Genomic DNA, 26,919 nt, shown 5'->3' on the forward strand with positions numbered 1-26,919 from the left:
GTAACATGATTCTTTCTTATAAGGATGTAGAATGAAAAAGGTCCTAATACATTTGAATGATTCAATTACTGAACCTAACTACGCAAATTGCGTTTCAAATCACAAGTTTTTTTCTATGAAAAATGAAGAGAAAAATAATCTTTGTTTGTCTTTTCGTAAAGTAAGATTCTCGTATACAGAAACTTTTGTATCCCGAAGTATTACTTATCCATTGTTGATTTATTTTTAAGTTCAAGGAGGAACTTCACTTACTGTTCCTCAAATTTGCCCCTAAAATCAAGAATTCTTATTTGAAATAAATCATTTGTTTTACATTTATTAACCTTGAGGCCTCTAGTTCATCTTGATAGGTAAAACACCTGTTTAATATCCTAATCTACATTCTTATTTCCATTTATAGGGAGATGTATTTTATAGACCCGAAGGAAGCAACGGTGAACTTGTTGTCATTGATCGGGAGGTGCTGAAAGTTTCGGAAGTTTACCAGTGCTCGTCTCCCGGATGGTGTCGAGGGCTTCCTTTTAGCGACGGTATAAATATCGGCCACATATCCCCTGATAGGGAGGTAAGTTCATTCCTTATGGATGAATGTTAGGCGTAAGTTTCCATTTTATCTATAAGGCTTCATCAGAGGAGAACATATTTCAGCATGTGATCTTCACCTTTTCTATGCATACAATTTTTCTTATGGTTATTATATGACTAAGAAGGGATTCAGAAGAGAAAAGCATTATCTTTAGATGGTATGGCTATCAGCATACGGCCAGATAAATCTAATTAGTAAAGAAAAGTTTTACTGTATAGTACAATATTTTCATGTTACTTGATTGTAGTTTCTTATTTCAGAATTCATAGACAGGAAAAGAAACATTGTACTGTACAATACAATATATTTATGTTACTTGACTGTAGTTTATTATTTAAGAATTCATGTACAATATTGTACAGTATTTTGATATTACTTGACTGTAGTTTATTATTTGAGAATTCACGACTGTTTTTATTCTGTTGCATTTATCAAGACTGCTACCTCCAAAAAACTTTTGAATGTTACATGTAAGTTTCCATTTTATCTATAAGGCTTCATCAGAGGAAAACATTTCATTCAGCATGTGATGTTCACCTTTTCTATGCAAACAATTTTTCTTATGGTTATTATATGACTAAGAAGGGATTCAGAAGAGAAAAGCACTATCTTTAGATGGTGTGGCTATCAGCATACTGCTAGATATATCTAACTTGAAGGCTTGTAAATTAGTAAAGAAACATTTCACTTTTTTGTACAGTATAGTATAATATTTTGATGTTACTTGATTGTAGTTTATTATTTAAAAATTCATGAACAGTGAAAGAAACATTGTACTGTACAATACAATATATTCATGTTACATGACTGTAGTTTATTATTTGAGAATTTGTGTACAGTATTGTACAGTTTTTTGATATTACTTGACTGTAGTTTATTATTTGAGAACTCACGACTGTTTTTATTCTGCTGCATTTATTAACACTGCTACCTCCAAAACACTTTGGTCAGAGTCCATTATAGATGTTGATAAAAGAGTGTGGTGATTTATTAAGTTATCTTTTCTTTTTCAGGATGGTTTCGTGGTTCGGACATACAATCCCCTGGTGAAACCGATGCCTTTGGTGAATGAACTCAATTTAAGCTTGGCCATTAGATGTATCCAGGTAATGTGTATTTGCATACAATTGTATATTGATATATTTTTATGTTTGTACAAACCTATCTTTTCTTTATGCATGTGCTGTGTTCTGCTTTCTTACATTATTATGGTCAGTGGAGACATTGAAGATATTGCAACTAATGTTGGAAGAAAGGAAATTGTCATTTAGTAAAAGAATCTGAAAGTAAATGTGATGGATGATGGAAATGTTAGAGATGGGGTGAATCAAATGATAAGCGACATAAGAAAGGTATCAGTGTTTATGCAAATCAATTGAACGATTGGTTATCGTGGTGAGAAACTGTCAATGTATTTTGGGGTCAGTGAAATGGGAATGTGTGTAAAGGAAAGCAAGGAGGTTTAAGCTATTCATGGTGTCCCCTTCCCTTGTTGGTAATAGTACAGGGGTAGGTGGAAGAATCATGATTCACTTAAGCAGCCTGTAAATTCTCCCCCCTTTTTTTTACATATCAGCTCATCGTCTTTCAGTAGCTTGCTTTTGTTCTTGATAATTTACATCCATTTAACCCTTTTACCCCCAGGCTATATGGAAATTTCCAACTCTTTAACCCCAGGGGATATTTTTTTTTCAAGCACATTTTGCAGTATATTTTTTTTAAATTGCTCTAAAAGCCTTAATTTTTGTCATAGAGAGGTCAGGTTGGTCTCATTCCCTTGGAAAATGCCTGAAGTTTCTCATAAAGTTATCAAAAATCTGCAAAAAAAAAAAATTAAATAGCAGTTTTTTGCAAGGACGTACCGGTATGTCCATGGGGGCAAAGGGATGAGTTTTGTGAAACGTACCAGTACGTCCTTTGGGGGGTAAAAGGGTTAAAATTGATAGATTTCTTTGTTGACATAATTTTATCTTTGGAAAACTTTAAAGTTATTACAAATGTTTTAAGAATCCAGTCTCAAGTGTTTGTTGATACAATGGGAGTTTATTTTCTTATCTCCCTTAAATGGTATTTGTATGTTGTAAAAAGTTTCAAATGTATTTTGTTGAATTTCCCCGTAGGTCTTTGGTGGCCAAGAACAACAGGTTACCTTATCTACAGGAATTGACGAAGATGTTTTAATGGTTGCATCTGGAAAGGAGTTCACCCTTGTTAGAACATCAGCTGGCAGAGTAAGTTTCTTTTTGGTGTTATTGAATTGATGTACAAAAGTTATGTGAAGATTTAAGGTATTGAATACATGACAAATATTGTGCCTATTGTTTTAAATATACTGTAGTTTGTCATTTATAGTAGGACAAATTCAAGGCTAAGAAATTTACCATGCTCAAGGGTTTTCTTAAAAGTTTTAAAAGAATAATGCATAAAAGCTATTAGAATTTATAAGTGTTTGTGATTTTTGAGAAAAGACAAGTATTATTATCTTGACTTGAGAAATTCTGAATCAAATTTATATTGTTTTAAATGTCATCATAAAATTCCAATGATTTTAAATAACAAAAGTTTGCTCTTTTAACAAATCCATTTTCTTGGTTTTACTGTCTTACAAGATATTCATATCTAAATATTCTTACGTATCCAACAGATACACTACAGTGGCAAAGCTTCATCTGTTGGTATGAAACAAGGAAGCAGCAGTTCGGGCGTAGGGACAGGGCCCTCCAGCAGCGGTCTTTCTGTAGGCGCTTCTGGTTGCCCGGGTCCGGGCAGTAGCAGCGGTGTAGTCAGCGGTTGCACCTCGGGGCCGGGTACGAGCAACGCGTCTCCCAGCAAGTGGCCTGAGCTTAGCATAACCAAATCTCCACGTATTATTCACGTAGCGGTTGGGCACGAGGGACAGCATGCTGTCCTCGTGTCCGATGAAGGAGCAGCGTTTTTCGTGGGTACAGCGCGACGTGGGGAAGATGGGGATGCTAGTAAGTACAGTATAATATTTAATGGTTCTCTTGCTTGAGGGTATGCTTCGGCACTCAATTCTATCTTATTACTCTTCCTCCTTTTTAAAGTTTAAATCGTTTATATATGAAAGATCTATTTTAATGTTGCTATTCTTGAAATATTTTAATTGTTCATTATCTCTGGTAGTTTGCTTATTTCCTTTTTTTTTTTTTTTAACTCTTTTTTTTATATGAAAGATCTATTTTAATGTTGCCACAGTATTCTTGAAATATTTTAATTGTTCATTACCTCTTGTAGTTAGCTTATTCCCTTGTTTCCTTTCCTCACTCTGCTATTTTCCCTTATTGGAGCCTATGGGCTTATAGCATCTTGCTTTTCCAACTAGGCTTGTAGCTTAGCAAGCAATAATAATAATTTAAAACCCCATTTCATATACAGTAATAGTTCTAAGATTGGCATTGAATTTTCAGGTAAGGGTCGACGACAGCCCAAACCCGTTAAGCCAAAGAAAATGATCAAATTAGATGGTCAATTTGTAATCAGCGCAGCTTGCAACAACGGGACTTCAGCCTTGGTCACCCGAGATGGAGAGTTGTACATGTTCGGCAAGGATACTTTGCATTGTGATAATACAGGTGAGAAAAGTATAGGATTCTTCTTCTTCTTCTTCTTCTTCTTCTTCTTCTTCTTCTTCTTCTTCTTCTTAATCTGCATCTTTTCCCACTTCTATGTGGGGTCGATGTTTCTGGCCAGCTTTCTCCATTTACCTCTGTCCCACACTTCATCACCGGTCAATTCCTTTGATCGAAAAGTATAGGATTAGTAGTTATCTTTTTACCTCTGCCAACGAAGTTGGACGGAGCTTATGTTTTTGCCCATTTGTTTGTTTGTATTTGTAAACAGCTTCCTGACCACAATTTTAAACGTAAAGTAATGAAACTTACAGGGATTAACTGTTATGTAAAAAGCTGGAAATGATTAAATTTTGGAAGGTCAAGGTCACAGTAAGCAAAATGTCCAATTCATGTAATCAGTCATAAGTTTGGACGTCGTTGTCACAGAGACTTCAAACTAGGTTCATGTTTGAGTGTATGAAAATCCACGCCAATTACTACATGTTAAGGTTGTAGGTCAAGGTCGAGTCCAAGGTCAAGGTCAAACTAAAGGTTAAATTCTGCTCATCAACCAAACAGCCACAATTTTAATATTAAATTAATGAAACTTGCAGGGATTTTAAACTGTTATATAAAGAGCTGGTAATGATTAAATTTTTAAATGTCAAAGGTCAAGGTCACAGTCAAAGAAAACATCCTTATCACATAATTAGCCATAAGTTTAGACATCCTTGTCACAAAGACTTTAATGAATAAGCTGCCACGGCGGAGGTCTGCGCTCTACTGAGTGCCCCTCTAGTTTCCTTGTTTATATTTTATACTTATTTATTTGCCAGGCTTGGTGACCGAGATGCGGGAGGTTCACGTGACAAGCGCTGCGCTTGGAAAGGCACATGCAATCGCATTAACCAACAAAGGTCAAGTATATAGCTTTGGTATTAACAATAAAGGACAGTGTGGGAGAGACTACATGCCCCAAATCAAGGAAGGAGCCGGTAAGCATTTCTTCTTCGTTGACTAAAAGGTTTCATAAATTCCAGTAAGTTTTACAACCTACATTTGGAACTTATTTTATCTTTAATGTATTTTTCTGTATGTTTTAATCTCCTATCTTTTCAGAAGTATTCATTGCATGTATTTTTATATTAAATTGGATTGTCAAAATAAGTGTTCAGTAGAATTTGTTTCTGTTTCTAAAGAAAGATTCCTAAAAGCATAGATACCTTTTTATCCCTTTTACCCCCAAAGGACGTAATGGTACGTTTCACAAAAGCCATCCCTTTACCCCCATGGACGTACCGGTACGTCCTTGCAAAAAAATGCTATAAAAATTTGTTTTTCATATTTTTCGATAATTTTTTGAGAAAATTCATGCATTTTCCAAGAGAATGAGACCAACCTGACCTCTCTATGATAAAAATTAAGGCTGTTAGAGCAATTTAAAAAAAATATACTGCAAAATGTGCTGGGAAAAAAATAACCCCCTGGGGGTTAAGGGTTGGAAATTTCCAAAAACCCCGGGGGTAAAAGGGTTAATGTTTGTGTTATTCCTTATTTATTGTTAAGAAAAAAAGATCTAAAGAAACATACCACTGTTATGTTTAGTAGCGTTAATACTTTGTTTCTTAAAGAACAGATGCCACATTAAGTTCTAGTGGTATTAGTCCCTCTTCCTTTCTAAAGAAATAGTTTCCCAAAAAAGAAACTACCACAGTTCTATAGCAAGAACCCCTTGATAAAGGACGACCGAACTGTTGTAGTAGGGCCCTTGAACTCTTGGTATTTTCTCCATGGGACGAGTCCCATATAACCGCATTTATCAGTTTTTTGGCCAAAATAATGTAGAATGATTATTAACTTTATTAAATTATTTCTCATTTGTTATTATTATTATTATTATTTTTATTATTATTATTATTATTTTTATTATTATAATTATTTTTATTATTATTATTTTTGTTATTATTATTATTATTATTATTATTATTATTATTATTACTTACTTACTTAGCTACAACCCTAGTTGGGAAAACAGGATGCTATAAGCCCAAGGGCTCTGACAGGGAAAATAACCCAGTGAGGAAAGGAGATAAGGAAATAAACTACAAAAGTAGTAATGAACAATTAAAATGAAATATAAGTTTTCTGTGTTTATAAGACATTTAAAGACCTTCATTCATAAATATAGGAGTATCTTCAGTGTGACCCAGTAGTAGTTAATAAAACTTGGCAACAAGTATAGGTACAGCCAGGGACCACAGCATGCCATCTAACTCTTCTTTCACTTTTGAGATATAGAAACATCGGTGATTTTTTAGTTCCAATATATTTCAGTTATGAATTAAACTGAGATTTTGTCATCATCAATTAAATTTACATTATTAACATTACATTATGTAATATATCTATTCAATTTTTCATATACAGTATATATGCAATTTCTATATAATTTATTATATGCAGTATATATGTGGTTTCTATGTAATTTTTATATACAGCATACAGTATATGCAGTTTCTATATATAATTTGTTATACAGTATATATGCAATTTCTATTAGTTTGCATATACAGTATTTGCGGTTTCTCTGTAAAACTAGCTAACGTGAAACTTACCCAAAACTAAAGTAAACACGATAAATAAGAAGCCATCGGGGATTTAAGCCTGACACCATGCTAGCAGGACTCAAAGTGCTTTGGCTTCCTCTAACCAAAAGCTGAAATTTAAGTCCCCGAAGGGAGTTAAACCAAAATTAGCATAAATAAAGGCAAAGAGAGGTAAATACTCAACTTTGACGAAGAAGAGGAAGTATTTCACAAGAAGATTCTTTTAAAACTGCGAAAAATGCGCCCACAAAAAATCAACCGAACTGTAGCTATTAATTGTGTTCGAAGGAATGAGAAGCAGGAACGTAAAGGGGCACTCGAAGGTGATAGGATGAGTACATACATACATATACCGAGGCACTTCCGCCCATTTTTAGGGGTAGCCGACATCAACAAATGAAACAAAAACAAAAAAGGGGACCTCTACTCTCTACGTTCCTCCCAGCCTAACAAGGGACTCAACCGAGTTCAGCTGGTACTGCTAGGGTGGCACAGCCCACCCTCCCACATTATCCACCACAGATGAAGCTTCATAATGCTGAATCCCCTACTGCTGCTACCTCCGTGGTCATCTAAGGCATCGGAGGCAGCAGCAGGACTGCTCCTTATTCATCCTTCCCCCTTAGTGGATTAGACTGGGTAAGGTCTGTTTGGGGTGCAGATATCTATGGTTATCTTAGGATACGTCCCTGATTATTCACGATATCTTCGGATAGTCGTTTCCGGGGCTTGGAACCCCGGGATACCTGACAGTAATGCTCTTGTAATATCAGTCGCAGAAATATTATACTGTAGAAGTTGACAGAAGGAACTTCCATCAAGATGACATGGCTATCTCACTCAAAAATAGATTTTTCTTAAGTCAAAATCTCTTTTATATACAGAACTGTATATATCCAGTTTCTATTAAATTTCTTATATGCAATATATATGTGAGGTTTCTATGTATTTTTATATACATTATATATGCGATAACTATGTAATACATGCAGAATATATGCGATTTCTATGCAATTTTTATATACAGTATATATGCGATTTCTATGTTCTTTTTATACATATAAAAGTTTACTATCCACTTACAGAAGTTAGAACTTATCTACAACCCTTTTCTCCGAAATAGATACAGATTAGTAAGATATAAAATCACTCGAAATGCCTCACGTCGTCATATTTATCCTCATAAATTTATATCCAGTTTATGTTCACACCTAAAATAGAACTATATCAAAGGACAATGGTTTTAGATAGGAAAATGATTAATGATATATGAAATTAAAAAGTTTATGGCAGTTTTGAGAGAATTAAAACAAATTATTTTTCAGTCATTTTTGTTTCTGGATCTTTTGATAATATAAATTCTTTTGTTATGCAACAATGAAAAAAAAAGTAAAATTAAACATCATGAAACAAAAAACAATATACATATCTGATTGAATTATACTTGTTTTAATATATCATATCCATTTAATTTTAAACTTGGGAAGACAATTAACTGCATTTCTTAAATATTCTTGCAATTAATCTCTGGTTAATTAATAAGGTCATTTACCTTGAAAGTTTGAGTAAACATCAGCTCATATCCTTGTCAATATTAATATATCAATTGAGTTAAGAATTCAAAGTACTGTAGTTGCCCTATCACTGAGACATTAGCCCTTTTACCCCCAATGGACGTACTGGTACGTTTCACAAAACTCATCCCTTTACCCCCATGGACGTACCGGTACGACCTTGCAAAAAACTGCTATTTACATTTTTTTTTGCATATTTTTGATAACTTTGAGAAACTAAGCATTTTCCAAAAGAATGAGACCAACCTGACCCCTCTATGATGAAAATTAAGGCTGTTAGAGCAATTTAAGAAAAATATATTATAAAATGTGCTTGAAAAAGAAAACGGCTGGCGGTTAAGGGTTGGAAAGTTCCAAATAGCTTGGGGGTAAAAGGGTTAATGAGCTTTGAATGATAGGTAGAAATATATTGTTCAGTACACATATTTCATTTAAATATATCAGCCTGTAGGGCACATAATAATTCAATGGTTCGTGTTTAGTTATTGTGGTTTGTGTTTTTCTGTTGTAATTGTTTTTTGTATCGACCGAACAGTCTGCATTATCCTGCATGCGACTTAAAAGTTTACCTACATGATTTTGAAAGTAACTTTGCTTGATTAGTTTATATGTTGACCCATATTTAGTGTAGACTACCAGTTAGAATTTTAGTTAGCAGTATTATGATATAAATAAAATGAAACATTGGTATATCTTAACAAACTCGAATTCATGGTACAATTTATAAGTGATAGAGGATTTTAGAAAATGAAATATTGGTATAACTTAACAAACTCGGACTCATGGTACAATTTATGGCCGGGAGCACACTAGCGGCTCTGTGGCGCCACAAAGCCACAGCATCGTGTGGCGGGGATGTGGTCTCCCATAGGTTTCCATTGTTTTCAAAGCCACTCCACGCCTGTGGCGGGGATGAGCGACAGAGAGCCACAGTCGCTTGCCACATTCGCTTGCCACATTCGCTTGCCACAGTCGCTAGTTTGCGCGGCAAAACTTGAAAACAATGGAAACCTATGGGAGACCACATCCCCACCACACAATGCTGTGGCTTTGTGGTGCCACAGAGTCGCTAATGTGCTCCCGGCCTATAAGTGATAGAGAATTTTAGAAATACTTATTGATATATTTATGTACAAAATCATTTAGTTATGAAAGGCCTGGCAGTCATAAAAGCCACAATCAATGGGAGCTAGATATTTTAATAACTCCGAAGAAGATGATAGCGAAAGTCACTGATCGCTGTAGTTTTGTGGTTATATCACAATTCGGAAAGCATTTGTAGCTTGGGAAGTTGATAGTTTAGTGAAGTGAAGACCAAATTTATCACGAGAAATATCATCATCATAAACGTTTTTATGTCGGCTCTTCTGTTTAAAGGCTTAGCCTTGAAGTGAGTTCTCCGCTGTCCTTTACTTCTGCCTCCTTAATGTCAGTTAAATATAGATCTTCATTTAATACCTTTTTCCAAATTTTACCGGCCCTTTCTTAAGGTCTTCGTCTAGTCGCTTCCATATCTACAGCTTTTCTGACTTCCCCATCGTCATTATATACCCAAACAGTCTCAATCTTTGAACTCTTAACCTTTTCAAGTCTCAATCTTTGAATTCTTATTCTTTAAGCAGTCTCAGTCTTTGAATTCTTGACCTTTTTAACGGTCTCAATCTTTGAATTCTTATTCTTTAAACAGTCTCAATCTTTGAATTCTTATCCTTTTTAACATTCTCAATCTTTAAATTTCTTATTCTTTAAAGTCTCAATCTTTGAATTCTCATCCTTTATAAGTCTCAATCTTTGAATTCTTTATCTGTAAGCAGTCTCAATCTTTGAATTCTTAACCTTTACAACAGTCTCAATCTTTGAATTCTTTATCTGTAAGCAGTCTCAATCTTTGAATTCTTATCCTTTTTAACAGTCTCAATCTTTGAATTCTTAACCGTTTCAACAGTCTCAATCTTTGAATTCTTTATCTTTAAGCAGTCTCAATATTTGAATTCTTAGCCATTTTAAGTCTCAATCTTTGAGTTCTTAGCCTTTTTAACAGTCTCACTCTGAATTCTTAGTCTTTTTAACAGTCAATCTTTGAATTCTTAATCTTTAAACAGTCTCAATCTTTGAATTCTTAACCTTATTAAGTCTCAATATTTGCATTCTTAACCTTTTAAATGATATCAATCTTTGAATTCTTAGCCTTTTTAAATCACAGTCTTTGAATCTTAACATTTTTTGCCTTTTTAACAGTCTTGATCTGAATTTTTAGCCTTTTTTGCCTTTTTAAGAGTCTCAATCTGAATTCCTAGTCTTTTTTCCCAGCTTCCATATTGTAAATCTCTTGGTAGTGTTTTTTATACTTATGACAATTTCATGCAGATGTATAATTGTATGCAAATGAACAAGTATCTTAAGTATCTTTATATATCGAGGCCATTTATGACCAGTTTTAAGTACAGTATGTTCATATAAAGCAGATATCTTTGTTTATGCAAATTATTTTAATGAATCTTATTTTTGAGTCATATAACAGATATCTACAAAGCCCAGGTTTCTTGACCTTGAAATAATAAACTAGATTCTTCTCTCAACTCGTATCCCATCCCTCCAGGCGACCAACAGTGTCATGCTCGTACTTCTGAAATTAGGCTGGTTGGTCCGCGGGGACTGTTTAAGCTCCATTAATTATTCTGGCACTATCATTCGTGAGTGACGGTCGACCTGTCATTCTCCTTAAATGTGTAAAAACTTTTCTCTTGTTTTATGCATAAAGACTTAGTTTAGGTTTGATAAAGTATGTTTTCTGCTTTTTAATTTTTTTTTATGTCAATCCATTGATAGGATGTTGTCAGAAGATATAGATATACATTTAGGTCTCCCAAAGTTTTTATTCAACCGTTATTTTGAGGTCTGCCACGGATGGTCAGTTGACCACACAAACACGGCAGCGACTTCGTAAGGGTAGTGAGTCGACCTTGCAAAAACAGCAGTGATTTGGTAGAGGGGATGAGTATTACAGTATTATTGAACGAGAACATCAGTAACTCACGGATCTATATTGAGGTGTATCTGTTATCCAACTCTCGTGAATTCCAGGGGCTGACCGTAGGGGGAGGAGACTTCTCGGAATAATGACACTGCTGGAGAGGCTCACTCCTAGATAATCCAAAGTTGATGCTTTTGTAGTTTCACATCACTCAAAAGAAAAGACTGTAATTCCTTCTCGTCAGGATCGACTAAATTTGATAGCATAATGTGACCATCTTTCTCATTTTTTGCCATGATTACCTCACTGTTTAGATTCCAGATTTCTCTCTCTCTCTTCTGTGATGCTTCAGGCATTGGTTAGGGTGTGACTAGGTCATGCACATATGTCAGGAAAATGGAATCACCTGGAGTCTTCATTACACCTGAATTGCCTCCAGAGTTGTTAGTGGTCACACAGCTCTTGTGCAGTGGAAAAATTTAGTTATGGGGGAGGGTTATTGCTGTATTCATGGACAATACACCATAATTTTTGGGCTGCATCAAGAAACAAGGGAGTACCAGGTCAGAAACTGTTTCATATATGTTCTGGCAGATCAGCTGAGCTGGTCATATTAAGTTCTTCCAAGGAACTGGTGTCTTCACCTGTTAGTTTGTTGGAGAATATGGAAGTTGACTTAGAAATTCAATTCAGATATGTTTGCTACTTCTATAAACAGAAAAATAGATGGGCTCTGTTCATCAGTCCAGATTCACCCATACTGTGGTGTAGGTGCTATGCTCCTAAATTGTTTGTGTCTGGATTTCTGATCAATGGTTTGGCCAATGGTAAACTAGTTTTTGGGAGTTGAAGAAAAGCAGAATGACCCTGATAACTATGTTTTGACTTCAAAATTAGTGGTTCACAGACCCGTGGCTCCTGCACACACAAACTCCAAGAATGCCATGTTGAACAGATCTTCTCAAACAACCTTTGATTCCTTTCGCACATTCAATTCCCCACATGCTTCAGCTAACCATATGGAGACTCCACTATACTTAGAAATTGTTATTTTCACAACCTTATAGATTGTTTATTTTAGCTTTTAAGAGAAAATATTCTAATAGTTATAACAAAAACACTGGCCTACTTATTTTGATGGGCACAAATGTAGATGGGTGGGTTCACTTGGTGAGTATAGAGGTTGAGAGATAATTTTGTTTTAGGTCGAGAAGCTCGCATTTCATAGATATTAGCTATGTGACCCCTAGATAAGTATTGAAATAAATTTTAGTATTAGAATTTAGTTTTTTATTCTTATTGGTATTGTGTCTGTTTAGTATTTCCATGTATTTTTTTTTCGTAGGATATTTTGCCCTTGTATAGCATTTAGGTTTAAGGAATTCGTAGTTGGGGGTCAGTTATGACGATATCCCTATAAGTAGCGCAACAGGTTTCCAAACTATAGCTCCATGTTTTATGTAAACTGGGTTAACTATGTGTCTGAAACATGCAAAGAAATTTTTCCACAATATATAGTTAGACTTGATTTACTGTGTGCAATTTAACCCTTTTACCCCCAAAGGACGTACTGGTACGTTTCACAAAACCCATCCCTTTACCCCCATGGACGTACCGGTACGTCCTTGCAAAAAAATGCTATAAAAATTTATTTTTTCATATTTTTGATAATTTTTTGAGAGAATTCAGGCATTTTCCAAGAGATTGAGACCAACCTGACCTCTCTATGACAAAAATTAAGGCTTTTAGAGCAATTTGAAAAAAATATACTGAAAAATGTGCTGGGAAAAAAATAACCCCCTGGGGGTTAAGGGTTGGAAATTTCCAAATAGCCTGGGCGTTAAAGGGTTAATACTTTTTATACCTTACGCATGAAATCATCCCTTTGTAGGTAAATGTGTCCTGTTCATTTTCCCTATTATATTCCCACCTTTTTTGTTTCATGATGAAGAAGTTAAGGAGAGCCAAGTTATAATTTGTTTGATTTTGAACGCTTGCCTACCACTATCTTTAGGCATGTCAATGTCTGTAGGAGCTGGGGAAGACGACATCGACGAGGATGGCGTGGAGAGTGAAGACGGAGGGGAGGGTGCTATGTGCGCTCCTGGGCGTCACAGATGGGTTAGGGATCATTGTCTCGTGTGCACGATTTGTCACGAGTGCACCGGATACGGTTCCGCCTGTGTCTCCAGTGGCAGACCGAATCGTAACTCTGGCCAGTAAGTTCTCGTTCTGATGATTTGAGGTTTTGGTAAATTAGAGAAAATAGTCTCACGTGAATGTGATCCTTTTATATCTATAATTGTCACTTTTATGTATATTTTTACTATTGAATTATCTGTGTTTTTACCTTGCATATTACATCATATTTAACTTGAAGAAATAAGTCATGTTTTATACATGATCCTTGTATAACTAAAATTGTCATATTTACGTAATTATACCACTGAATTATACGTGTTTTTTACCTTGCATATTACATCATATTTAACTTTAAAGAAATCAGTCATGTTCTGTACGTGATCCTTGTATAACTAAAATTGTCACATTTATATATTTGTAATTCTGAATTATCCGTGTGTTTTACCTTGCATATTACATCATATTTAACTTTAAAGAAATCAGTCATGTTTTATACATGATCCGTGTATAACTAAAATTTTCACATTTACGTAATTATACCTCTGAATTATACATGTTTTTTCGTCATCATCATCGGCATGTACTTGTATCCGAATATCATTGTTTTCAGCCCCAATAGAAAGTTGAATAGTGAAGAGGGTTATAGTAGATTAATTATTATAACATTATTATTACTATTATTACTACATCATATATCTCTTACTGTGATTTCAGACCTTGCGGATGTGGCTCCGGCGATTCGGGTTGTGGCGTGTGTGGCTGCTGCCGTTCTTGTGCAGACGAAATTGGCGGGGACATAGACCAGGACCCGTTTTCCTTAATGCAAGGACCACACTCAGGACTCTTTGGCTTTCCTGAAGTTGGCAATCTTGGAGGTAAGCCGTAGTTAACCATTTTACCGCCAGGCTATTTGGAAATTTCCAACCCTTAACCCCAGTGGTTAATTTTTTTCAAGCGCATTTTGCAGTATATTTTTTTTAAATTGCTCTAACAGCCTTAATTTTTGTCATGGAGAGGTCAGGTTGGTCTCATTCTCTTGGAAAATGCCTGAAGTTTCTCAAAAAATTATCAAAAATATGCAAAAAAAAAATTTAGATGGCATTTTTTTGCAAGGACGTACGTCCATAGGGGTAAAGGGGTGAGTTTTGTGAAACGTACCAGTACGTCCATGGGGGGTAAAAGAGTTAATACAGTTGGGAAAATGACATTTGTAATAACTTAATATCTATGTCATATGAAACCCAACTATTTGTTGAATTTTGTAGCTGGAAATCATAGACATGGGAGTCAGGGTAGACTTACCCTAAGCCAAAATTTAAAAAAATTAGACAGAAACTATTAGACTTTCAAACAGCTTCTAGGAACCAAATTAAGTTTGTAAGTTCAGGACCTTCTGTAGAGATGATGGTTTTATACTGTATTGGGTTTCATAATCTTTAACTCGATCTGTATGCCACTGAAGGTTTAAATTTTCTGATATTGCAATTAAGTTTAAAATCCTTCGCAGGAAATATCTTTGGTCGGGCATGCGGACGACTCCAGGATCAGTTGCAGAGGAGGTTGGACGAGCGACGTCACAGACCCCGTCACAAGAATTCGAGATATGCCCCAGAGCTTGGAAGGAAAGGTAAGAAGTAGCTTTCCTTTGAAACGTTTTGCTTCTAATATTTTCTAAAGATTGGTTCACTTTTAAGTATATAAGTTTTATTGGGATATTTTTGTTCCTTGAAGTGAAAGTAGCTTAAGCAAGTGTTCATAAAAGATGACTTAAGACTGGCTGCCCTTGTTCATGATAAGCATTCGGTTTGAACTTATTTTTATAATGTTGTGTTCTTAGATGTGCTGTTTTATTAGTTCAGTACGGAACTGCATGATGCAATTTTAATCGGGTAAAGGCTATGTTGAGGAAAGTTTCTCTTAATTGCATAAGGGGGGTAACAGACGTAGATATTTCTCATATAATAACTGATTTGTTTGAACACCAAATTAATCTCAACTCTTAAGAATTAGTATGAATTATGTTAGTATATTCTTGACCCCAAAAAATCATTTGTATTTTTCACCTAGTTTACAGTATCTACTTGCATGAAACCATAAAAAAACCAAGAAACAATAAATAGAAGGAATGAATTATATGGGTAGAGGAAATAGATGAACACTGTACAGTTATTAACTTTACTTTACCTGTATAATATGGAGAGTAGATAGTCTGAGTGAAAGGTGATAAGGTGGCGGTAATGCTTGGAAAGGGGGTCGTCTTCTGTAACAATGTTGGGTAACTGTCCTAATGAGGTTCTTCCTCTTGTCAATATATCTCTTCTGTTTCTACTTGGGAATTATAGGTTCTTCACTAAAAATCTGTCCAAAAATGTTTGCTTTTGCATATGTTTTAGGTTGTCTATGGATTATCACTTTTATGCACCTGCCTCGTTTGGGATATTTGCATAGAATAATTGTAAACTCGCCCCATTTTGCGCACATTTCTTCAATCTATGAGGTATGAGCATTGTCTTTCCCTCCCTCCTCCAAAGACATTTACTTTATTTACCTACCTTCTGTTGCTGCTTCCTCAAAAGGCTCGAGTTCTTTTGTTGTGAGCTGTGTTATGACCACCAAATCCTCAACACTATCACTGATGTCCAAACCTATGGACTTATATAGAGACAATATGCTCAACCATTTTGAAGCTCAAACCCTTTGAGGTCTTTATCTGAGGCAGAGTCTGGCCACATCTTAATCCAGGTGGAGTTTATTGTTGTGGAAGACCCATGCTTTGTCTGTGAGACTTAAACAGTTCATAATGTTGAAGTGGTCCTTTTACTATCCTGACATCCTTGTCTCATTAAGTTCAGGGAGTAACAGCGCAGTTCCTGTGTGACAGAAAATACTTTATCAGGTTTGGCATTAGTTTACCATTGATGTATCTGTTTTCTTTTATTGAACTATTGCCTAGTGTTTGTTTTATCTTCCTGCACCTATTCTAAAAAGTGAAGAATACTTCTTATATATTATATTAACTAGCCAAGCTACAACCCTAGTTGGAAAAGCAAGATGCTATAAGCCCAAGGGCTCCAATAGGGAAAAATAGCCCAGTGAGGAAAGGAAATAAAGAAATAAATAAATGATGAGAAGAAATTGACAATAAATCATTTTGAAAACAGTAACGTCAAAATAGATATGTCATATATAAACTCTATAAAGGCTCGTGTCAGCCTGGTTAACATAAAAACATTTGCTCCAACTTTGAACTTTTGAAGTTTTACTGATTCAACTCCCCGATTAGGAAGATCATTCCACAACTTGGTAACAGTGGGAATAAAACTTCTAGAATTCTGTGTAGTATTGGGGAATATGTACTAGTGAACTAATCGGCCATCATATTTAACAGATGGAGTAGAGGGTCACTAACTTGCATGAAGAAAAGTTCTTTGTGTAATTAATGTTTAGGGTATTGAGGAATTCTATAGCTTGTTAAACAGAAAATTGTATTTTCTCTCTTAAAACATGATTCACCAAGTGAGCAACCAAATTGATCACTCTAAATCTTGGGTTAACTTTGATACAGTAACTCTCTATTAGCTTCAGCTCAGAATCTTTCATAATGTAGACCTGGACCAGTTTCCAGACTAAGACATAGATTCCTGATATTCTAAGACTTCATCCATGCTTTTGATAAGCTTCGCTCGGTCTTTTTCAATTCATTCCTATCTCTTATTGGGGAATGAGAAATTTATTCCCCATCTCTCTGTGGTACCTTTTTAGGTCCTGCAAATTGTATTAGGGATTTCTCATATTTATAGCCTTGGCTTTAATGAATCGAGTTGGTAAACCTTTGTGTTTCTCTTTCCTCTATCCAGGATAGCAGCCAGGCTAAGTATGTACTGAAAAGACAAGCATACAGGCAAGCTACATATCAGAGCATCATTTCTTTTAGGCTCACCCATGAAAAAAGGGATATCTTTCATATTTCCTTCAGTAATTGGGAGGCAAGGATAGTGCAAGATTGCAACTACGGTACTTGCTTACTTTGGTATGTTGGAATAATAGTTGCCTTCAGCAATGTCTTTTTGTTTTTCCAGTACTATAAAAGTTTTCTTTTCTTGTCTCTAACAGCGTTAATATTAAATATGAGTAATTGTTCCTTGCTAATCTTGTAGTCAAGGAAAATAATATTTTTAGGAGAGAGTGAATCTTAGGCTGTTGGTTCAGAAAGAATACCTCCCACCAGCAAATGAGAAGAGACGAAGGTTTCTCTTCATGTTGGAACAAATAAAGTTTATAAGTGTTTTGCATTTTTTTTAATTATGCAAAACAGAGTCCGTTAAGAATCATTACCTATTTAAACCACCATATTATATTCCTATGGGCATAAGGAAAAGTGAATAGCTTAGGTCATGAGAGAGGCAAACTTCCCACTCTCCATTTTCTACCTGCCAACGATAACTACCTCGTTACAAAGTTTCAATGACCTGAAGACACTGTTATTATCAGGGACTTATTTTTATTTTGATAAGCAAAGCTTTCACTAAATAAAATGTCAATTTGGGGAAGAGGAGATTATGATATACTAAGTAATATTTTGTCTATCTGGAGGTTAGCAACATCCATAACAGGCCGGGAGCGCACTAGCGACTCTGTGGCGCCACTAAGCCACAGCATCGTGTGGCGGGGATGTGGTCTCCCATAGGTTTCCATTGTTTTCAAAGCCGCGCCACGCCTGTGGCGGGGATGAGCGACAGAGAGCCACAGTCGCTTGCCACAGTCGCTAGTTTGCGCGGCAAAACTTGAAAACAATGGAAACCTATGGGAGACCACATCCCCGCCACACGATGCTGTGGCTTTGTGGTGCCACAGAGTCGCTAGTGTGCTCCCGGCCTTATAGTTTACACCAAAAAGAGAAAAATATCTCTGGCGATTGACTCTTGATGTATGTAATGTCTTCTCAATAAATTTAAGATGTTTGACAGTATCACGTCAATGATTACAGTATACAGTATGAGGAAAGCGGACGCTAGTGTGGTGTACAGTATATTAATATCGGTTAAGCGAGTGAAGTACAATATGAATTTGAGTACAGTACTAATGCACATTTTATATTTTTAATGTTATTTGATAACGAACTCTACTCCAACTTTGAATTTAGAGTTTCTAGAAGGCAGACCTAAGGCCTCTTTACTGTTTTTTGATAGATTAAGTTCTAGCCATCCATATAATAGAGTTTGGCAGTGTTTTTGACATATTTATTTATGTATATGACTCAACATGGGGAGCAACTTCCAATTTTGATTTATTAGTGTTATTCCAAGCCCTTTTTGATTTTCGGGTGAAAGTTTTTATAATAGGGAATCAAAATTTTGAATTAGTATAGAATATTTGAAACCAATTAGATTTTATTTTAAGAATGCAATTTCAGTAGTATAGAATTAAATGCTGTTTGCTTTTTTATATTTATTTTATAAATGTTATGCAATTACCGTATCTGCTTTAGCATGTCTGCTCAATTTATGAACATTATAAAGTATATTCCTTACTTGCAACATCCTTACGTACATTTGAGTGATTTTGACCATTGCTTTTCTGTTTTCGGTAGCATGATTCAGTCCCTTAGTTTATGCTTTGTCTTAATGGTATGCCTTTACGTTCGTGTATTTTCGTTCATGTATTTGCGTTCATGTATCCTTTTTTTTTTTATTATTTTCTACACTCTGTGTAACCATAGCCATTGTAGCACACGTGCCAATATATTGTTAACAGAGTTAGATGGCCAAGGTTCAGCACGAGACAGCCAGCTGGGAAACCTAGGCCAGTTTGAGGCTCGACTGTTACGCCTTCTCGCCCCTGCGAATGCTGCAGGTGACAGCGGTGACAGCAGTGTGGCCAGTACCGGTATTGGTTCTTCCACAGCTGCCAGTCCCGACTCTGCCGCAATTGCAGCGGCTGCCAGTCCTGCCCCCCTTGATCCCCTTGCTGCCAATAACATCCTAGGTTTGTTTTGCTGCTTTATTTTATTTGGCCAGTGCCACCTGTATCTTTCCATTTGTTATCATTAGTTTTATCTTTTTTTTATTTTTTTTAGTCAGTACGGTATATTCATTTTACCACCCTTTTTTAGAGTAGGTACAGTATGTATTTTGGATCACCGTAGTTAATTCGAGCAGTTGTGAGAAAATTGTAGGTTATCAAAGTTTATCTCAATGGAATTCTATCCATAGTTATACTTATCTCTTGTTTTTTGAGACTGTTTTTTCTAAATGTGTTCAACAGTTGTGAGAAAATTGTAGAATATCAAAGTTTATATCAACGGAATCCTATCCACAGTTATACTCATCTTTTGTTTTATGAGATTTTTTCTAAGTGTTTTTCCAATAGTTGTGAGAAAATTGTAGATTATCAAAGTTTAGCTGAACGGAATCCTATCCACAGTTATACTCATCTTTTGTTTTATGAGACTTTTTTAAGTGTTTCCAACAGTTGTGAGAAAATTATAGATTATTACAGTTTAGCTCAATGGAATCCTATTCACAGTAATACTCATCTCTTGTTTTTTGAGACTTTTTCTAAGTGTTTTTCCAACAGTTGTGAGAAAATTATAGATTATCAAAGTTTATCTCAATGGAAACCTATCCACAGTTATATCCATCTCTTGTTTTTTGAGACTTTTTCTAAGTGTTTCCAACAGTTGTGAGAAAATTATAGATTATCAAAGTTTATCTCAATGGAATCCTAGCCACAGTTATACTCATCTCTTGTTTTTTGAGACTGTTTGTAAGTGTTTCCAACTGTTGTGAGAAAATTATAGATTATCAAAGTTTAGCTCAATGGAATCCTACTCACAGTTATACTCATCTCTTGTTTTTTAAGACTGTTTTTTACTAAGGGTTTCCAACAGTTGTGAGAAAATTATAGATTATCAAAGTTTATCTCAACGGAATCCTATCCATAGTTATATTCATCTCTTGTTTTATGAGACTGTTTTTTTTAAAATGTGCTTATATTGATTACGCAACTACAGATGCGGTAGTTAGTATCACATATTATATTTCAACTGGAATTGTAAACATAAATAAAATATCTATAGCACAGTACTGTGCTCTATTTAAACTAATGTTCAAAACTATATTGAAGAATTATCCTTAGAAATACTATATAAAGTAATTCTTTATGAGGGGCTGTAAGTGTGTGTCTTATATTTTTTTTTCAACTTCTAATATTACTATACTTTGGCTTTAGTGTTCCTCACTTTATCAGGAGAAATTTTTCAATTGGATTGAGAAAACTATTAATTCTTTGTATATTTTTCCAGTTTGTGTCCAAATTAGCATTTCTTTTTCATATCAATTTTTTTCTGTTCTATGTTGTCCGTCCTTGTATAGTCTCCAAGTTATAGCCTTGGTTTGACAGACCTATAAGGCAAAAGGCTCTAAAAGCATTGACACCTCTAGGTTATATCATATGTTTGGTTAACCCTTTTACCCCCAGGCTATTTGGAACTTTCCAACCCTCAACCCCCAGATACATTTTTTTTTCAAAGCACATTTTGCAATATATATTTTTTAAATTGCTCTAACAGCCTTAATTTTTGTCATAGAGAGGTCAGGTTGGTCTCATTCTTTTGGAAAATGCCTGAAGTTTCTCTTAAAGTTATCAAAAATATGCAAAAAAAATGTAAATAGCAGTTTTTTGCAAGGACGTACCGGTACATACATGGGGGTAAAGGGATGAGTTTTGTGAAACGTACCAGTACGTCCATTGGGGGTAAAAGGGTTAATCTTTTTTATTACAGTATAAATTGTTGAGGTAATCAAGGGTGCAGTGTGTGGTTATAATTATTTGTTTAGTTATTGATGACCATCAAACATTGATATTTGTATCTTTGTTAGAACTCAAATAATGAGGAGGTTTTATTAGTAGATTCTGGGTCTAATTCACACAAAAAAGTTTAAAATGAACCTTTGTTAAAACTCAAATAATGAAGAGGTTTTATTAGTAGATTCCTGGTCTAATTCAGACACAAAAGTTTAAAAAGAACCTTTGTTAAAACTCAAATAATGAGTAGGTAGATTCCAGGTCTAATTCAGACAAAAAAGTCTAAAATGAACCTTTGTTAAAACTCAAATAACGAAGAGGTTTTATTAGTAGATTCTGTGTCTAATTCAGACATAAAAGTTTAAAATGAGCCTTTGTTAAAACTCAAATAATGAAGAGATTTTATTAGTAGATTTTCGGTCTAATTCAAACAAAAAAGTTTAAAATGAACCTTTGTTAAAACTCAAATAATGAAGAGGTTTTATTAGTAGATTCTGGGTCTAATTCAGACAAAAAAGTTTAAAATGAATCTTTGTTAAAACTTAAGTAATGAGTTGCTAGATTCTGGGTCTAATTCAGACAAAAAAGTTTAAAATGGAAGCTATACAGTATAATGTTTATAGTAAAGAAGATCCTCAACTTAAACATTTGGAGATAGAAACAAAAATCCAACTGAAAATATCAGATAAGATAAAAAAATACTGTAATAATGTAAGCAAAACAACGATGGTAATAACCTGATATCTATTTGATATGAAACACCTCTATTCGTTGATTTTCGTAGCTGGAAATCAAAGGTATGGGTTTCAGGTTAGCCTTACCCTAGGTCAAAATGAACAAAATTTGACTTTCAAACAGCGTCTTTGAACCAATTAAGCTTATAAGTTGAGGAGCTTCTGTATTGTCAAAATTTCTATCGGAAGAAATGATGCTCATTGAAATTGCTATGATGAGATATGAAAACTACCCATTAGTAGGAATGCCAGTGTTACAAGGCACTTTACTGTAAAAAACATAACATTGAGCCCCATTTTTTAAAAATTATTTGCACCGAGGATGATTAGGATACATCCTCGCTAATCACATGGCCTTATGCTTAAGATTGAGCCATTGTAGATCATGTTATTGGTCTGGACTTCAAAGAGCTGGCTATCTCTCTGTGATGTTGGAGAATAATTTACTTCCGTGATTGACATCTCAAGAGAAATTTGACAGTCTAGGTTTTTAATCTACTTATGACTTTCCTTCTATACTTTGTGACCACATTTCCACTATTTATTTACCTTTTTATATTGTTTTTATAGCAAATACAGCACTCCAGCAGAACTTAATTTCTTTCATTTTTGACATCTCAAGAGAAATTTGACAGTCTAGGTTTTTAATCTACTTATGACTTTCCTTCTATACTTTTTGACCACATTTCCACTATTTATTTACCTTTTTATATTGTTTTTATAACAAATACAGCACTACAGAAAACTTTATTACTTTCATTTTTGGTTTATAAAGGTGCATGCTTAGTTTTTAAAAGCAGAATGGTGTTCATTGGCATTTCAGTATTAAGACAAATTTTGCATATCAAATCTTTTGTAGCATCTTTTGTTTTATGATGAATTGAATCTTTTGTTGTCATGTCAGAGATGATGTTTCCTGCACCTTTTAAAGTCTGATTTTTTTTCTAAATAGCTGATGGAATCTTAATCTTGAAGAAGCTATCAAAAAGATGAACTCTCAAATGTACCCGTGTGCACCATAAAGATGCATGGCATGTAGTCAGCATGGACTGTATTATGTCAGTGAAATTTTACTTTTAGGTCACGAAATATTCAGTAGAATGCAGAATGTCACTGAAATTTTACTTTTAGGTCACGAAATGTTCAGTAGAATGCAGAATGTCACTGAAATTTTACTTTTAGGTCACGAAATGTTCAGTAGAATGCAGAATGTCACTGAAATTTTACTTTTAGGTCACGAAATGTTCAGTAGAATGCAGAATGTCACTGAAATTTTACTTTTAGGTCACGAAATGTTCAGTAGAATGCAGAATGTCACTGAAATTTTACTTTTAGGTCACGAAATGTTCAGTAGAATGCAGAATGTCACTGAAATTTTACTTTTAGGTCACGAAATGTTCAGTAGAATGCAGAATGTCACTGAAATTTTACTTTTAGGTCACGAAATGTTCAGTAGAATGCAGAATGTCACTGAAATTTTACTTTTAGGTCACGAAATGTTCAGTAGAATGCAGAATGTCACTGAAATTTTACTTTTAGGTCACAAAATGTTTAGTAGAATGCAGAATGTCACTGAAATTTTACTTTTAGGTCACGAAATGTTTAGTAGAATGCAGTTTTAGCTCCTTATTCTTGAAGGAAAGATTAATGTTCGTACCAAAATGCTAGTTGTGAACCCTTGCTATATTTCTCTAGATGCCAACTGGTTCAATCAGAGTATTTATATAATTTATCATTAAACTTTTGATCAGGAGGAAAGTGCTGTTAAGAGATTCATGAAATCCATTTATTTATGAATACAGTCAAGGCATTCTATACAACATTGATCTACTGTATTGCTCTTAATGTTTTGAATGAAATTATGCATACATACATATACCAAAGGCACTTCCCCCAATTTTGGGGGGTAGCCGACATCAACAAGAAATAAAACAAAAAAAGGGGACCTCTACTCTCTACGTTCCTCCCAGCCTAACCAGAAAAAAGCAGTTACAGAACTTGTTCGCAAAAGACCCATATGTTAAATGAAAAGCCATAATGAGAAACAAGCGAAAGAGGTTGGGCATAAGGGCTGGAACTGTCTTGGCATTTTAGTACGGTCTAACAAAAACAAAACGTCTGGAGTGTAAGTCAAATTTCAACATGAGGTAGAACGCACCTAAATACAGTATCGAAGTCACTCCCATATACTAATGCAGGATAGTAAATTCATAATCTAGGAAACAAAAACATGACAATGAAAAATTTGGAAGGCAGAAATTAATCGTAGGATCTTACAAAACAGCAAGAAAAAAAAAATACAGTTAGATAACTTTTTTGCACTCCCCAAGAGAGATTAGCTCATCAAACATTTCATTGGGCTCCACAAGGCACTAGAAGAGTTAGAAGACATAGGCCTGCATGGCTGAGGACTATGAAGCGTGAAGGAGGAGATGATGAACGGAGAAATATTGATTTAAAAGCTCAAGATAGACACGACTGGCGAAATCTAACGGAGCCCCTTTGCGTCAATAGGCGTAGGAGGAGACGATGTTGATGATGAATATAACTTTACTTCATGGGAAATGTATCATATCCACGAAATGTCGTAAAATGAGATTTGGTGTAAGCCGTGAACCTACATATTAAAGATTTGATAAAGGTTTCAAAAACCATTTGTAGTCAGTCCTGGTCATACGATCATATAATACTTTATTTTTTGCTGATATGATAAGTATACTGTATTTACCCAATAAGAATAAATATTAAATATTAAGCACTAATCAGTATAAATTTTTTATGATGATCTCTACGTTAACAATTATTGAAATCTATGTGCTTGCCAGGCAATAGACGTCAGTGTTCTCTTGCTAAGAGAGAAGCTCAATCATGAGACATGCCCGAACTTATCCCCGTATAAGTTCATCTTGTGCAGGTGCTATTTTTGCAATCTCTAGCTTCTTATTATAGTAGTCTACATCCAGTACTTAATGATACATATTCCTCCTCGTCAGATTTCTCCATATTTTGATGTTTTTGCAACCATGTTGAGCAGCAAGCTTTAGGCAGTTGTGTTGTGAATATTTAATTTATCTGGACTATTACATTTTAAAGTGAATAAATGTACACTGTGGGATTGTATTAGAATGTTTTGAAGCATTTTGAACATCTTGGAACCTATTTTGCAAGCGTAGGGGTAAGGTGGGCAAGAGTAATTTTTGATAAAGTGGTTTGGATATGAAATTGATTAGGGTGAGTATAGAATATAGAATTTTTTTCACATACTCATCTGCAATTTTCTTTGAAAAATATCTCGAGGATTTAAAAGGTATTCTATTTTATGTGACGAGAAGATGATAACTTACTATAGATGATAAGTTACTATACGATTGTGGCATTGGTTGTTATAATAGCCTCACCCAACCCAAATTTAATTATTGTTAAAGTATTAATCTCAAATGGTTAGTTATAATATACAGTATATTTAGGAATGACTATATGTACAGGTGAATTATAAATTGTAAAATAAATTAATTAATACAAGGAACGTCACTTACATTTTCTATTATAAGTTTTTGGGCAATGATTTTGTAGCATTCATCACAGACTTCAAGTTTGCGTATGTTTTCGAGAAGTCTGATTAGACCGGTAATGGGTAGAACATATGCATAGAACATCCAACTAATAATTAACCCCTGCAACATTTTGATGTATAAATGAACTTTAAATGTGAACGTGGAACTGTTTTATACGTAATGTAGATTGACTATTAGGAAATATGGTAGTATTTATGTGGAGTACTGTATTTTTATGTTTTAGCTTTATAGTGAATTCTCATATTCATTTGGGAAGTTACGAGACTGTTTATCACTTTCAGAAAATATTTTTTCTGAATAATGCTGTTCCTTTATGACATAGAGAAGGTTCGAAACTTACAAACATTCAGAGATACAAACAAATCCAAATGAAAATAACAGAGAAGATAAAGAGATACTATAATCAAACAATACTATATCATTTAATACAGTGAGCAAACTAACATTGTAATAACTTGATATCTATTTTATATGAAACCCGACTATTTTGTTGACTCTTGTAGCGGGAAATCATAGTGATCCAGTCAACCACTGGGCCCTTCTAAAAGTGACCCAAATGATTAAAGATGCCAACATAGTATGAATCATGAATCATAGAGTCACTCCTTGTAAATCGATGGTTCGTCATATAAATGGACAGCAAGAAAAGCAGGTGGATGACCCAAAAGAATGGTCTCCCGCAGAGCTGGGAAATTTTGTGGAGATTCCTGCGTTGTTATGGAATTCTTAAACATGGGAGCTTAATGAAGTCTTCATGAGCATAGCAAGTGCAAATTTAATAGCATGGGATTCAGGTTAGGCCTGTGCTAGGCCAAAATTTAACACAAATTCGATTTCCAAATAAGTTCTTGGAACAAATTAAGTTTGCAAGTTGAGCACCTATATGTGCCTCTATCTGCCTATGAGGATGGAGTTTTTAGTGACGGAGGTAATACATTTGCGTCACTTGCTAGATAACCTCCAACCTCATTTAGATATAATTGAAGAGGTACTTCTATTTATGCTTGTCTTAAAGTAAGATGTTATTGCAGGAGTAGAGGATGGCTTAGGAAGCGACCAAGAGAGGGACGCGAGTAAGATAGCCGCAGTTTCCCCAGCCCGTGTCATTCTGTCGGGATCCTCTCCCGTTGTGCAAGTTGCCTGTGGGCTTCATCATTCAGGTATTTTTCGTTGTTTACCATTTGCTATTTGAGTTTCACGAATGATTTCATGCGTGTACGTTTTGTTATAAATCTTCATGCAATTTGAAATGGATTCTGCTGCTTGAAGTGGAAAAAAGATTTTCAAACTATATCATACTTTGTGGAAGATTTGTTTTGCATTGATTATCAAAATAGCATTTATGAATTG

General features: G+C 34.7%; 1 protein-coding gene across 12 annotated transcripts in view; it reads left to right on the top strand.

Moving 5' to 3' along the window:
• The window catches only part of hiw (highwire), a 171,481-nt gene that overhangs the window by 23,419 nt on the left and 121,143 nt on the right, over positions 1–26,919 (top strand). For 10 of the 12 annotated variants that reach the window (XM_068385984.1, XM_068385985.1, XM_068385986.1 and 7 more), the window contains 11 exons: positions 401–565; positions 1,600–1,692; positions 2,707–2,817; positions 3,231–3,561; positions 4,015–4,179; positions 4,995–5,153; positions 13,327–13,531; positions 14,169–14,329; positions 14,962–15,081; positions 19,209–19,439; positions 26,601–26,729. In XM_068385984.1, coding sequence (XP_068242085.1) covers positions 401–565; positions 1,600–1,692; positions 2,707–2,817; positions 3,231–3,561; positions 4,015–4,179; positions 4,995–5,153; positions 13,327–13,531; positions 14,169–14,329; positions 14,962–15,081; positions 19,209–19,439; positions 26,601–26,729 — 1,870 coding nt within the window. The remainder of the gene's footprint in view (positions 1–400; positions 566–1,599; positions 1,693–2,706; positions 2,818–3,230; positions 3,562–4,014; positions 4,180–4,994; positions 5,154–13,326; positions 13,532–14,168; positions 14,330–14,961; positions 15,082–19,208; positions 19,440–26,600; positions 26,730–26,919) is intronic. The other 2 variants (XM_068385987.1, XM_068385994.1) reach the window with 2 other exon arrangements.

The sequence above is a fragment of the Palaemon carinicauda genome, chromosome 13 (assembly GCF_036898095.1).
Source record: "Palaemon carinicauda isolate YSFRI2023 chromosome 13, ASM3689809v2, whole genome shotgun sequence".
NCBI classification, from domain to species: Eukaryota; Metazoa; Arthropoda; class Malacostraca; order Decapoda; family Palaemonidae; genus Palaemon; species Palaemon carinicauda.